Source organism: Gopherus flavomarginatus, chromosome 1 (assembly GCF_025201925.1).
Source record: "Gopherus flavomarginatus isolate rGopFla2 chromosome 1, rGopFla2.mat.asm, whole genome shotgun sequence".
Taxonomy (NCBI): domain Eukaryota; kingdom Metazoa; phylum Chordata; order Testudines; family Testudinidae; genus Gopherus; species Gopherus flavomarginatus.
Window position 1 is genome coordinate 106,320,135 of NC_066617.1, and position 14,857 is coordinate 106,334,991.

Sequence of the window (14,857 nt, forward strand, 5' to 3'; positions counted from 1 at the left end):
GTGTCAGAAGAATGGGATTGGGCCCGTTGAGTAAAATTCAACCTTGTGCAGAGGGCCAGCACTAAGGCTAGGAGTTATATGGGAGCCAACTGGTGTCCAGAGTGTGTGCCAACTCTCTGCACATGATGAGTAGTTCCAAAGACAGAGGGTTTGGTTCTCCAATCCATCTGAGCACAGGGTGCAGTTCCCTGATTACACATGCACAGGGAGAGCCCTAAATTACCTGAAGAAACTTACACCAGTGGAGGATCTACCACGCCCTCCTCATCTCCCTGCCCTTCCACCCTGCTCCCAGAACACTCTTAATGTGCCCTCTTCTCCCTCTTACACCGAGGGATGCACCAGAGTTAACACCAGTGAAGAGTTCCACTGCACAGGGCCGGGTCCAGGCACCAGCTTAGCAAGCAGGTGCTTGGGGCGGCCACTCTGGAGCAGGGTGGCACATTCAGGTATTCAGCAGCAATTCGGCGGAGGGTCCCTCACTCCTGCTTGGAGCAAAGGACCTCCCGCTGAATTGCTGCAGATCGCGATCATGGCTTTTTTTTTTTTTTTTTTTTTTTGGCTGCTTGGGGCAGCAAAACCCCCGGAGCCGGCCCTGCCACTGCATAGGGGGAATTCTTCACCTGCCATCTCGCTAGTTAAAGGCCACATTGTGCCATTTTCAGGCCACTTAGCAGACTGGAGAATCTGGCACATAGTACATTATCCTGGCAGCAGATGAGCTGACAGGAATGGAGTTGTGAGATTTGATTTGTCGTCTTGGAATGATTAATGAGGCAGGCATCAGAGAAGAATTTTCGCATGTTATCATTGGAACCTGGTTATTTTATCTGGTCTTTCTTAGAAACTGCATTCATTTCTTCTAAAACCTTAGAAGTTTTTAGGTACTTCAGAAATGATGAGTAATTTATAGAATGGATTTGTAAATTTTAACTAATTCCAGCAACACTAAAAAATCTGTACAGAAATGATGAAAATTACTCCTTGCATTTAACCACAAAAAAATACAGTATCTCCCTCAGGATTTGATTTAAGGTTATTTTTTTTTAAATCTTGTGCTCAGCCTAAAAAACTAGACTGTTCCATATTTGGGCCCCAATTCAGCAAAACATCTAAGCCTATGCTTAAAGTTTAGCACATGCTCAAGTGCTGTCAACTATACTTTAAGCATATGCTTACATGATTCCTGAATCAGGTCCAGATGGGCTACTCTACACATTTCTAAGCTAGTCTTTCATGCATACAAAACTAAAAGCATATTGGTGTTATATAAAAAAAATGTAATGATGAGAATATACTTCCCTGTAAAATGATACTCACCGATAAACACAGATTGATGTATGTGCATGTTTTACCATCTCCTGAATATCCTTTCAAACAATTACACACGGCCTACCAGGAGAAGAAAGGATCCATTTTAACACAGAAACATATGGAATTTGGTTGTAGTACCTTCTGATTTTATTTACTTTTTATTGACTATACTGATCTGCATGGTAAAATGAGGAGAGAACAGAACTCAAAATCCCATTTTATCTTAATATCCATTTGTAGGTTTCCACTTCTCACACGACAAACATATCATCTCTTTAGGGCAGATCCTCAGCTGATGCAAGGTGTCATATCTCCATTATCCTTTCTCCCTTCTCCTCTGCAACTGAGGGCATCAGAAATGCCCTCTCTTTATCTCACTCCTGACAGTATAGCCCATTTAAGATATCAGCTGAAAACACAACTCATGTCTCCCTCCTTTTAGCTGTATTATTTAAATAATTAAAGAAGATGATCATGGTTTCAGAATAAAGAACCAGGACACTTTTGTGGGGACATTTTTGGGGTGGTGAAATACTCCCATGAGCACTTTAACAAATGTGTCCTTGTGTCACTACTGCCCGCGTCTTACTCAGCAGTGTCCCGTGCATGTTTCAGTGTAATTACACCGGGGTTATGCTTTTTGATACCCGTGATTATCATACAGCTGGAAGGTTACCATGGCTAAAGGAAATTACTTATTCTCTCTTTAAAGGTCAGACTTCACGCATGACAAGGTGAGGGAGGTAATATCTTTTATTGGACCAGGGATTGTTGGTGAAGGTAGGTTGACCAGATGTCCCAATTTTATAGGGACAGTCCCGATTTTGGGGTCTTTTTCTTATATAGGCTTCTATTACCCCCCAACCCCCGTCCTGATTTTTCACACTTGCTGTCTGGTCATCCTAGGTGAAAGAAACAAGCTTTTGATCTACACAGACCTCTGCTTCAAATCTTCTTCCAGACCCGAGGAAGAGCTCTGGGTAGCTCAAAAGCTTGTCTCTTTCACCAACAGGAGCTGGTCGAAGAAAAGATATTACCTCCCCCACCTTGTCTCTCTAATATCCTGGGACCGACATGGCTACAACTACACTGCACACTTTATGCATGTCATTTTAGAATCTAGGGCCATTTAACTACACTATACTGATGCTGTCATTACTCTGCAGTTATTCTTTCAGAGGTAGCTGGTGCGTCAGAAAGCAAAACTACCCAGCAATCACAGTGTAATGACAGGATATTCAGTGTACCTGCATTCTAAAACACACTGGGGGAAGGACAAGCAACTCAGGCATATAGTTAGCCCTCTGGTTATAGGAGTTTGTAGAAATTATATGAATCAAAAATAGTACTTCGTAAGGGGCAGTTGTGAGCCTTCCTGCACAGCTGTACAGGGGAGAAAGGCAGTGTAAGAAGCCCCTTCGGGGAAGCTACCTGCATTGCCAGTGATTTCAGGGGAGAGGGCAGCCACTGCAGGGCTGTTACACCCCCTCCTGTAAAGCTAGGCAGAGCTTTGGCACCATGCTCCCCTTACCCAATGTGCCATCCCATGCATGAGAGCTGAGGCTGGGCCTGTCAACGTGGCTCCTGACCAGAGCTGGATATTTGGCCCCGCTACCCCTCTGTCCTGGTGGAGGGATGGCCAGGCCAGATCTGAGTGGTGCTGCAGCCCCGTGTGCCTACTTGGTCCCCACCCCCCCTCCACCTTTGCAGTCTTCCTGCTGTTGCTGGGCACTGGGCACCCTCATCCCCTGAGGAGAGAGGAGCAGGGGTCACCGCGAACTCCCAGGAGGGTAGGAGGGTTGGATCCAGGCTTTTGGTGCTTCCTGAGGAAGTAGAGATGCACAAGGGGGTGGGGGTCTGGTCTAGAGCTCCCAGAACTGTCTGGCACCTGGTGGCTCATAGACTCATAAAACTCCAGGACTGGAAGGGACCTCGAGAGGTCATCGAGTCCAGTTCCCTGCCCTCATGGCAGGACCAAATATTGTCTAGACCATCTCTAATAGACATTTATCTAACCTACTCTTAAATATCTCCAGAGATGGAGATTCCACAACTTCCCTAGGCAATCTATTCCAGTGTTTAACTACCCTGACAGTTAGGAACTTTTTCCTAATGCCCAACCTAAATCTCCCTTTCTGCAGTTTAAGCCTATTGCTTCTTGTTCTATCATTGGAGGCTAAGGTGAACAAGTTTTCTCCCTCCTCCTGATGACACCCTTTTAGATACCTGAAAACTGCTATCATGTCCCCTCTCAGTCTTCTCTTTTCCAAACTAAACAATCCCAATTCCTTCAGCCTTCCTTCATAGGCATGTTATCAAGACCTTTAATCATTCTTGTTGCTCTTCTCTGGAGCCTCTCCAATTTCTCCACATCTTTCTTGAAATGCGGTGCCCAGAACTGGACACAATACTCCAGCTGAGGCCTGACCAGCGCAGAGTAAAGCGGAAGAATGACTTCTCGTGTCTTGTTTACAACACACCTGTTAATGCATCCCAGAATCACGTTTGCTTTTTTTGCAACAGTATCACACTGTTGACTCATATTAAGCTTGTGGTCTACTATGACCCCTAGATCTCTTTCTGCGATGGTGCTCTCCAGCCTGGCTGGCTCTCTGGGGAAGAGCTTGGGGTTAGGTGTGGAGTGGGGACACCACAGGGCTAGGTGCAGGGGGAGAGCTTGGAGATGGGGGGCAGGGCAATGTGTGTGGGGTGGGAGGGAAGAGGGTGGGTCTGAGTGTGGGGCAGCAGGTGAGGTCTGTGTGTTGAGCTGGGTGCAGTGGGGAGAGCTCAGAGCTGGGGTAGGGGCAATGTGAGGGGAAAGCGCAGGGCTGGGAGTGGTGGCAGGAGGACAGTGTGTGTAGAGCTGGGTGCAGTGGGGAGAGCATGGATCTATGTGCAGGGGCAGGGGAGGGAGAGCTCTGGGTTCCCTCCTTAGGGAAATTCTGGTTGCACCACTGGCAGAGGGGGGAAGTAATCTGTGCCAGCAAAAGGGCTGATGCAGATTGCTCCAAGAGGGGAGTTAATGGGGAGCAGGAACCAGATTGTTATTCCCAGTCACTATCTTTTTCTTGCCCTGCTCCTGGGGAAGCACAGCTATGCAGGCTGGATTGTAGAACTACGGTTCAGCGCATAGCGATTACAGTAAAGTATGCAAGTAGTAGAGTAGTAATAAGAACTTCAGTCAGAGCTAATCTTCTAGTCATGTGAAAACAGTTTACTGCACGTTGACTGCAGAATTAATACATCCCTTGTTGTATCTGCTTATGCATAAATCTGTTATACACTGGGAGCAGAGCTGGTTGAAAAGTGGAGATTTTTCTACAGGAATGTTGACGGAAATAAAGAGAATTTCATTTTCAACCTGCCCTCCCCCCAAAAAAGTTTTCAGCTGAAAACTGAAAAAATGAAAAAAATAGGGCCAAAAAACAAACAAACAAAAAATGGTTTTGGCCGACATTTTTTGGGTTTTGGTCAACATTTTTCAGGTTTTTGATTTCTAAGGAAAATTGAAAAATATTGAGGAAAGCAAACACTTCCCACACATGTGGTTTAGTTGAAAACCGAATTTTCTGCCCAAAAAGAAGAAAAGTACTGAGAAAAAAAAGTCCAGTTGGAAATTTTTCAGCCAGCCCTAGCTCGGAGTGACCACACTAGGCCTTTTAACTGTGATGACACATGACTTACCTGGTTGGGTCCAGTCTGAGTGCATTCCGCATTTCTATCACATCCACCGTTGTTCTCTAAGCAAGGGTTGATTTCTTTATAAGACAAAAACAATTGGAGAAAACTCAGTGACTTACAAATTCTCACTTCATTGATTAGCTAAAGTAACATGTACTAGGAATGCAGGCTTGTGACAAATGCAGAGGTGCCAACTCCGTGGGTGCTCCAGAGCTGGAGCACCCACAGGAAAAAAATGGTGGGTGCTTAGCACCCACCGGCAGGCTCCCTATCAGCCCCTCTCCTTCCCACCAGTGCCTCCTGCCCGCTGGCGGGCCGCGCTGATCAGTGCCTCCTGCTCCCTCTTAGCACCTACTACCTGCCATGATCAGCTATTTCACGGCATGCAGGAGGCACTGGGGAGAATGGGGGGAGGAGCAAGGGCGCAGTGAGCTTGGGGAGAGGGGGTGGAACTGGGTGTGGAATAGGCGGGGCAGGAAGAGGTGGGGTGGGAGTGGGAAGAAGCAGGGAGGGGTGGGTCATTGGGGGAAGGGGTGAAGCGGGAGCTCGGGGGAGCACCTCCTCACAGATTAGAAACTCAGAACTTATGGACAAATGTGATTCATTTAGACTGATTCTTATTGCTACCTAATGCCCTCCTTGTAAGTGTCTTTCATCTTTCTCAGCAAGATCTGTAAACATGCAGACAATATTGCTTTCAGAATGGTTCACAGTGAAGTTTAATACAGTAAAGACTTGTCTACACTTAAAAAGCTGGAGTGCTTCAGTGTAGACACTCCCTATGGCGATGGGAGGGTTCTCCCATCAGCGTAGGAAGGACTCCAGCTCCCCGATAGGTGGTAGTTATGGGTACGTCTACACGACGGGATTATTCTGATTTTACATAAACCGGTTTTGTAAAACAGATTGTATAAAGTCGAGTGCACGCGGCCACACTAAGCACATTAATTCGGCGGTGTGTGTCCATGGTCCGAGGCTAGCGTCGATTTCCGGAGCGTTGCACTATGGGTAGCTATCCCGTAGCTATCCCATAGTTCCTGCAGTCTCCTCTGCCCCTTGGAATTCTGGGTTGAGAGCCCAGTGGCTGATGGGGCGAAAATCATTGTCGCGGGTGGTTCTGGGTAAATGTCATCAGTCATTCCTTCCTCCAGGAAAGCAACGGCAGACAATCATTTCGTGTCCTTTTTCCCTGGATTGCCCTAGCAGACGCCATAGCACGGCAACCATGGAGCCCGTTCACCTTTTTTTTTTTTTAACAGTCACCGTATGTGTACTGGATGCCGCTGACAGAGGCGATACTCCAGCACTACACAGCAGCATTCATTTGCTTTTGCATGATAGCAGAGACGGTTACTAGTCGTTCTGTACCGTCTGCTGCCGGTGTAAATTGGCAATGAGATGACGGTTATCTGTCCTTCTGTGCTGTCTGCTGCTATCATGGGTGCCCCTGGCTGAGGTCGGCTGGGGGTGCAAAGACAAAAATGGGAATGACTCCCTGAGTCAATCCCTCCTTTATGGTTTCTAAAAATAGAGTCAGTCCTGCCTAGAATATGGGGCAAGTGTACTAGAGAACCAGTGTATCAGAGAGCACAGCTGCTCCGTGCCAGATCCCGCAGAAAGGATGAGCTGCATGCCATTCATGGGGGGTGCCCCTGCAACAACCCCACCTGTTGCTTCCCTCCTCCCCCAACCTTCCTGGGCTACCATGGCAGTGTCCCCCTCCATTTGTGTCATGAAGTTATAAAGAATGTAGGAATAAGAAACAGTGACTTGTTAGTGAGATAAAATGAGGGGGAGGCAGCCTCCCGCTGCTGTGACAGTCCAGGCAAGACATTAAGCGGTGTGGGGGAGAGGAGCCCAGCATGCCGCTGCTATGACAGTCCAGGCAGGACAGAATCTTTTCTTTACACAGTAAAGGGAGGGGGCTGATGGAGCTCAGCCCCCAGTGGCTATGATGAGGACGGTTACCAGCCATTCTGTACCATCTACTGGGAATGACCGAGAATCATTCCTCTTTTCACCCAGGCGCCCCCAGCCAGCCACACCTGAAGCCAGCCAGGAGCACTCACGGGTTGATAACAAGGATGGCTACCAGTCCTACTGCACCGTCTGCCACCGGGCAGGGGAGAGGAGTGGATACTGCTCTTCACTGCTGCAGCATCGCATCTACCAGCAGCATTCAGTAGACATAGGGTGACATTGGAAGAAGTCAAGAAATGATTTCTTTCCCTTTTCTTTCACGGGGGGGGGGGGGGGGGAGTAAATTGACGAGCTATTCTCTGAACCACACCGGACAATGTGTTTGAACGTACAGGCATTGGGAGCTCAGCCAAGAATGCAAATACTTTTCAGAGACTGCTGTGGACTGTGGGATAGCTGGAGTCCTCAGTACCCCCTCTCTCCCTCCATGAGTGTCCATTTGAGTCTCTGGCTTCCCGTTATGCTTGTCACGCAGCACTGTGTAGCCTGTAGATTTTTTTTTTCAAACGCTTTGGCATTTCATCTTCTGTAACGGAGCTTTGATAGAACAGATTTGTTTCCCCATACAGCAATCAGATCCAGTATCTCCCGTACGGTCCATGCTGCAGCTCTTTTTGGATTTGGGATTGCATTGCCACCCGTGCTGATCAGAGCTCCAAGCTGGGCAAACAGGAAATGAAAATCAAAATTTTGCGGGGCTTTTCCTGTTTACCTGGCCACTGCATCTGAGTTGAGATTGCTGTCCAGAGCGGTCACAGTGGTGCACTGTGGGATACTGCCAGGAGGCCAATACCGTCGATTTGCGGCCACCCTAATCCGATATGGTAATACTGATTTTAGCGCTACTCCTCTCGTCGGGGAGGAGTACAGAAACTGATTTAAAGAGCCCTTTATATCGATATAAATGGCCTCTTAGTGTGGACGGGTACAGCGTTAAATCGGTTTAACGCTGCTAAAATCGGTTTGAACACGTAGTGTAGACCAAGCCTATGTTGACAGAAGAATTCTCCCATTGACAGAGCCCTGTCTACAGGAGATGTTAGGTCGGTTTAACTACATCACTCAAGAGTGTGGATTTTTCATACCCCTGAGCAATGTAGTTATAGTGACCTAATTTCTACTGTAGACCAGGCCCAAGTCTTTTTCCCTTTCCTTGGATGGATATAGGGCCTAAGGCCTTATCCAAAGTGACCACTGAAATCGGTGAGAGTCTTTGACTTCAGTGAGCTTTGCATCAGCCCTTTCAAGCAGTGACCTGAATGTTAGGACTGTTAGGTCTAAGGGGCAATTCACTGTTATGATTTCAGAGGAGTCATTTTGTTCTGGAGATACTTGAATTTTGCATTTCCTTTTAAAGTGTCTTATAGTTTGTCCCAAGGTAAGGGAATATGTGTGTGTGTGTGTAGAGAAATATATCTTTGGGGAGCCATCACATGCACAGTGGACACCATACAGCATTAAGATACACAGTACATACATTGTGGAGACATCATTGTACCAATTTCCTGTCTTATGACAAGTGCCCTGATCTAGTGATCACTCACCAAGGCAGACTATTCCATCTCCAGTGTACCCAGCTGTACAAATGCATACTCTGTTTCCTGGAGTAGTTTTTCTACACTCTGCTTTGACAGAACAGCCACCATTGCTGGTCTCACATGCGTCAATAGCTGTATAATGGGAAACAAAAAATAAAATCAATGTGCTTAATTTCTTTATTGGCAGATTAACTAACCTTTGTTATGTCTTCAAAGGTAAAGGAATGCAGTGATATTTCCTAGACAAACTCTGATTTAAGAGTCCTCCAATGTAATTAGAATCTTATACATATTTCTTATAAACTGCAATAGGAAAAGGGGAAAGTGCATTTCTAATGTGGAAAAATAAGTCAACTGTGATTAGTTCTTCAGAAGTTCCCATCCTCCAATGCTGCCTAGTCTAACTACGAATAATAAAGAGAGGGCCTGCCACATGTTTCGTGGGATTACGGGGATCCTTCCAACTTTTCCTTAGTTTGGAAAAGTTTAGACCTCCTGTGATGGGATGTAAACCCTGCCCTGGCACTGAAAAGGAAAGTGAGCCTGAGAGTGCTAGTCATATCACTTGGATGTGTTAAAGGAACTTTGACCCTGAGAGTTGTTAGACTCTTAAAAGGTGTCTTATCTGGATCTTGAGGACATTCTTGTGGCTAGAATAGGCTGAAGAATGCAAAAGGGAAACTGAGGCACAGCTGCTGGACTCCCACATCTGGCAACTCTGCTACACCTCCCCATTTAGAATCAAACATCCCTCTGTTGAAGGAGGCCAGGGTGATCCTGGCAATCCTAGAGAGTCCTTGGATTACCCATTGGTGAGTGTGTTGCTTCTACAGTGCATAGATTTCCTTGTCATTACCAGCCTACTGAGTCAGAGGCTGGGCATAGGAATCAGCGCCCCCACCCCCGGCTCTTGTTTGGTAGAAATGAGCCCATTCTACTTGGCCAATGGACTTTTCTGCTAAAAACACTTTCACAGTTTTCTATTAATGTTCAAAAACACTGTACTCACACCAATGTAAGATATAGTGTTTTCAACCACTGAAACAGAATATAGTGTTTTCGACATGGACAGCCCTATCAGATCACCCAGCCTGACTGTGGCAGAAAGTCCCCATCAGGAGAGAGATGAAGGCCAAGATAGCATAAACATAAGGGTCTCAATACATCTAGGTTCTGCAGAACTTTGATTATTCAGATAGAAATTCTTGCCATTTTCTCAGTTCTCCCAGATTTTGAGCTGTACTGGGTGGTGCAAAGGTGGGTAGGGAACCTGTGCAAATTAGAGCAGTGTAACAGCTGCTTAAATTTACACCCTGCTACTCATGATGTCAATGAGCTGTTCCAGTAGCTAGAATAACCAGACCATAGTGGACTGGCAAGTTGACCCATAACTCCTTTTTCTCAGGAAAGCCCTTACACCAGGGGCCAACAGTAAGTGGAATAGAGCCTTAGGCTGGTTCTATGCCACCCTAGATGCTCCCTACATATGGGGAATTTCCCAGTAACAGATTAAACTGGCTTTCTGTCTGATTTGTGCTGCTAGGGTGTTGCAAAGCAGGGGTTAGAATTTGGCATCAGGACAGTGCTATCCAGCGTGGTTAGACAAATACTCTATTGTTCCAAAGGGCATTATTTTAATCAGATAAGGATTAGGGATTTAATTACGCACACTGCAGAAGGAAACAGTCTGTTTCATAAATCGGGATTTTCCACACTTTCCAAAGAACACCTGGGATTAACTGCAATTGCCCCTTTCTTAGGCTATCCATAGAGCAGTTTTAGTTAATCGCCACAAATTTACATTAATTCAGAAAATGGACAAAACCACAGGACTAGCCAGAAGTGCTACTGTACCTCCAATCAGCCTATGTTTACTAAACTGGGTCAGAAAAAAAAGAACAGACATAATCCAGGTTCACTGCTCCAGAACTAACACAGCTCCAGTTGTGCACAGTGTGTTCCCTCTTCCCCGTTCTTTCCCCTTAACACAATATACTGTATCTAAGGGATTTCTAGTCCTTTGTTTTTCTGAATCTGCACCTGTTGCAGTCCATTCATTTTGAACAAACTGGCAGCAAGTCCTCTTTTCACTTCCTGTGTGGAAACGTGCATCTCTCAACAGCTCTTCTGTTTCACAGTGAACACCAAGTACTTCAAGCACATTCTTTGAATAGGTAGAAAACAAAGCCCACTTGCCTGCACAGTGCGTTCCGTTCCCTGTAAAGCCAGCTGCACACTTGCAATATGCAGTGCCACCAGGCTTGAGGAGGCAGCTAGAACGGAGAAAGGAGGAAGGTGGTATATTAGAAATCAGCAGGTGCTCTGTATTATCATTGCTGCTCCACTGTAGCTTTATTATGATTATTTTTTGTAATATCATGGCACCTTGGACCCCATTGTGATCGGTGTTGTACATCTGTGAACAAGAAAAGGGCTTTGCCCCAAGGAGCTTGCAATCTAAAGATTAGACAAGAGACAACAGATGGATACAGGGGAGGACAAAGAAACAATGAGACAATGCTGGTCAGCATGATAGGCAGTAGTCTCAGCACACCAGTGGTCTAACCATTGTTTTTAGTAGGCAGCACAAAAAAGGAGAGTTTTAAGCAGGGTTTTGAAGAAGCTAAAGAGTGAATTTTTCAGATATTTATGGGGAGCCTCTCCTGAGTGTGAGGGGCAGCCTGGACGAAGGTTGTTCACAGGTAGTGATAGAGGCTTGCACAATTGGCCAACAATGCAATTGAGTGCAGTTGTATGACAGGGTTATTTGCGATGGTAGAAAGAGGGCTCAACAGCTCTGGGGCTCACTTCTGGTTTATATTTTAATGTTCCTAAGGGTATGTCTATACTACAGTAAAACACCTGCAGATGGCCCATGTCAGCTAACTTGGGCTTGTGAGACTTGGGCTATGGGGCTGTCAAACTGTGATACAGATGTTCCAGCTCAGGCTAGAGCATGAGCCCTGGGACCCCACGATTGGGGAGTGGCCCAGAGTTTGGAATGTCTACACTTGAATGTCTACACCACAATTTTACAGCCCTGCAGCCCAAGACCCATTACCCCAAGTCAGCTGACACAGGCCAGCGGTGAGTGTTTAATCGCAGTGCAGACAGACCTTATAGCTCATGCTTCAGGGTTTCAGATAGCCACCTACAGGGGGTCAGAAGGGCATTCCCCCCTGCAGTGTATTCTGGGAGGGTTTTTTGACTCCTTCCTCTGAAGCATCAGCGGGCAATGGCTGGAGATGGGACCTTGGACAGGGAGGGCTTAGGGTTGCCAGGTATCAGGTTTTTGAACAGAAAGTCTGGTCAAGAGGGGATCTGTGCAGTGTTCAGTCAGTACTGCTGACTGGACACCAAAAGTCTAGTTATCGCAGTGACCAGCCTCCACTGCCAGAAGGGTGGGAAGAGCAGCTTTTGCTGGAGGAGCTTAGCTGATGGACTGGAAAGAAGCTTAGGAACTGGTCCCCAACTTCGGTGGAGAGGACATAGGTATTGCTTTTTCAGCCAGGTGGCCCAGGCCCCAACTCTCTCTGGCTCCTCGCTCCAGGGATGATCCCTGCCCTGCCATGTCCCAGTTGCCTCTGGCCCCTTGCTCTGGGGATTGACCCCCCCTCTGCCCTGCTGTGCCCCAATTGGGCAAGCAGGCAGGCTCCACGTCAGCTCATCCCAGTCTGTCTCTGCAGATGGCAGGTGAGTCCTAGGGGAGAGGGGAATGATCGATAGATGTGGGGGCTTGTAGTGTCCAGTTTTAAAAAAACTGGAAAGTTGGCAACCCTATGCAGGCCAGTTCTGTGAGGTGGATGGAGCGCTGTTTTTCTCAGGTGCTTGGCTGGCTGGTTCTTGCTGACATGCTCAGTGTCTAACTGATCACCATATGTGCAGTCGGGAAGGAATTTTCCCCCCAGGTCAGATTGACAGTGTCCTTGGGTTTTCTTTTGTCTTCCTCTGCAGCATGTGGGTGCTGGTCACTTGCCAGGATTATCTGGGTACATCTCACTTAATCATTTTCCTGCCATTGTGGGGGCTCAGGCACTGGTGCACCTTGGTCTCTGCTGTTCTCTTTGGTTTGATTTCAATTGTTGGGTTTAGTGTCTGGGTGGTGTTGGTGGCCTGTGAGGTACAGGAAGTCAGAGGGGATGATCTGGTTGTCTCTGCTAGCCTTAAACTCTATGATTCTGTCTTGAAAGCAAATGAGAGATAGGTAGAATAGGGATAGACTGTGAAGGGCCTTGATAGTAAATACATTGTTCGATGCAACACAGAAGGGGAAGCCTGGGGAGGAATTCAACAAGTGGAGTGACATGGTCAAAGTGACGGGCTAGCAAAATGTTCTTTGCAGCAATATTCTGAATGGAGTGAGGCAACATGTTTAACTTGAGCTGATGGCTAGACAGCCATGAGGAAATAGCAGAGAGACAGGCTGAAATTTTAGTTTGGACAGGAGATAGAGCTGAAGTAAACAGAAAGACCTGTGAGTCATCAGCACAGAGATGGTAGTTGAATTTGGGTATATGGATGAGAGTACCCAAAGATAAGTGTAGCAGGAGAAGAAAAGGGGAGCAAGGATATGGCCCTGTGGAACCACCACAGAAAGCTGGAGGGGTAATGAGAAGGATCCTCTGAAGGAACAATTAGAGAGGTAGGAAGAGAACTATGAGAGAACAGTCATGGAAACCAATGGAGGACAAGCTTTCAAGAAGAAGAGCATGGTTGATCATGGTAAAGGCAGCTGAGAAGTCAAGGCGGATGAGGATGGAGTACTTGTTTTGAGCTTTGGCTAAGACATGGTCATTAGAGATTTTGGTGAGAATGGTTGCAGTGGAATGCAACGGGTGGAAGCTGGATTGGAGAGGGTCTAGGATGAATTGGAGGACAGGAATGCCAGACAGCAATTGTAAACAGCATGTTCAATGAGCTTAGAGATGACAGAGAGATGAGTGATGAGGCAGTAGATAGAGAGGCACGTGAGGGCTGTGGGCATGGTATTAAATTAAGCTGGAAAGTAAAGTTGTTTATCAAGGAAGATGGCAGAACTGAGGGAGGAGAGAATAAATTTGTAGAGGAAGAAGTCAGCTCCGTCACAGGATTTCCAGGAGAGGTGCTCTGCAATATGAGAACAGAAGCTGAGGAAGTGGATGTTGGGGATGATCCAGGACTAGGGGCTGACAGGGTGGACCTTGCAATGGGAGAGAGGCAAAGAAGTCAAGGGTGAGGAATGGAGAGAATCAACAGCCCTGTCAATGGCAGAAAGGAAAGAGAGGGCAGGGAGGAGATGGCTGATAACAGATGAGAAATCATCAGTCCTGATGGACTGGAAGTCATAGAATGGCTGAGGGATGGGGGAGGGGGGCTCATAGGAAGGAGTTGGATGGACAGTAGATGACAGCAACATGGAGGAAGAGAGGAGAGAAGAGTTGGGTGCAGTGCTATTCAAAGGAGGAGAAAGAGTGGGAAGGCGAAGGAAGAAGGGGTTAGTAGGGGCAAGAATGGGAGAGGGGAAGCCCAACACCCCCACCACTGTCTAATCCAGGGCAGGAAGTATGAGTGAAGGGGAGGCCTCCATAAGAAGAAAGCAGCTGCAGAGGCAGTGTCAGAGCCCTGGACCCCTTCATCTGCCAGAGCCAGGAACTGCAGGGAGCGAGATATACAGAAGTTGTGATTGGCTGTGAAGTTTTTTGGAGAGATGGAGTAGGCATTCCAGAGACAGCAAGAGAAGAGGAGGAAGGGGCATGGATGAGAGGTTAGGAATGATGACTGCCGATGGACGGAGGTGGTGGCAAAGATTGGTATGGGAATGGAGAGGGTGGAGATGGAGGAAGCACCAGGGCTGGAGCAAATGTCACCAGAAATGAGGAGCAGCAGGAGGAGGAGGAGACCGAGGAGGGTCTGGATGTGGGATCTGGATCTGAAGAGGAAAGAGATAAAGGTGGAAAGGGGAAGAGGGGTAGGTAGAGCTGGTAAGAACTGCAGAGGAATGATGGTAAGAAGGATGGGGAAATGGAATCATTGAGGGGGAGAGGGAGAAGGAAGGAGAAGGAGGGCAGATATGATGATGCACGGTATCTTTGACTGTAATGCTTGCAAAAAGCAAATGGACATGCAATCTTGAAAAAGGACCTAGTTATAGTAATGCTATGAATTAAACTGCAAAATGCCAAGACTTTAAAGGAACTTCATCCTAACCTCTAATTTTAGGCATCTAGAATTTCTGCTGTGTGCACACATACTTATCTATATGCATATCTAGAAGTTGCATGTCTGTATACTCGATTTTTGTGCTTAAGTGCCCTTTTTTGGGACACTAGAAATGCAGAGGCCCCAAACTGGATAACCATTTCAAT

General features: G+C 46.9%; 1 protein-coding gene across 1 annotated transcript in view; it reads right to left on the reverse strand.

Moving 5' to 3' along the window:
• STAB2 (stabilin 2) overlaps window positions 1-14,857 on the reverse strand; it is a 153,146-nt gene that overhangs the window by 36,312 nt on the left and 101,977 nt on the right. Inside the window, exons 41-44 of the mRNA XM_050946424.1 lie at window positions 10,710-10,786; window positions 8,520-8,645; window positions 4,999-5,072; window positions 1,321-1,392 (exon numbers count right to left, since the gene is read on the reverse strand). Of these exons, the coding sequence (XP_050802381.1) occupies window positions 1,321-1,392; window positions 4,999-5,072; window positions 8,520-8,645; window positions 10,710-10,786 (349 nt within the window). The remainder of the gene's footprint in view (window positions 1-1,320; window positions 1,393-4,998; window positions 5,073-8,519; window positions 8,646-10,709; window positions 10,787-14,857) is intronic.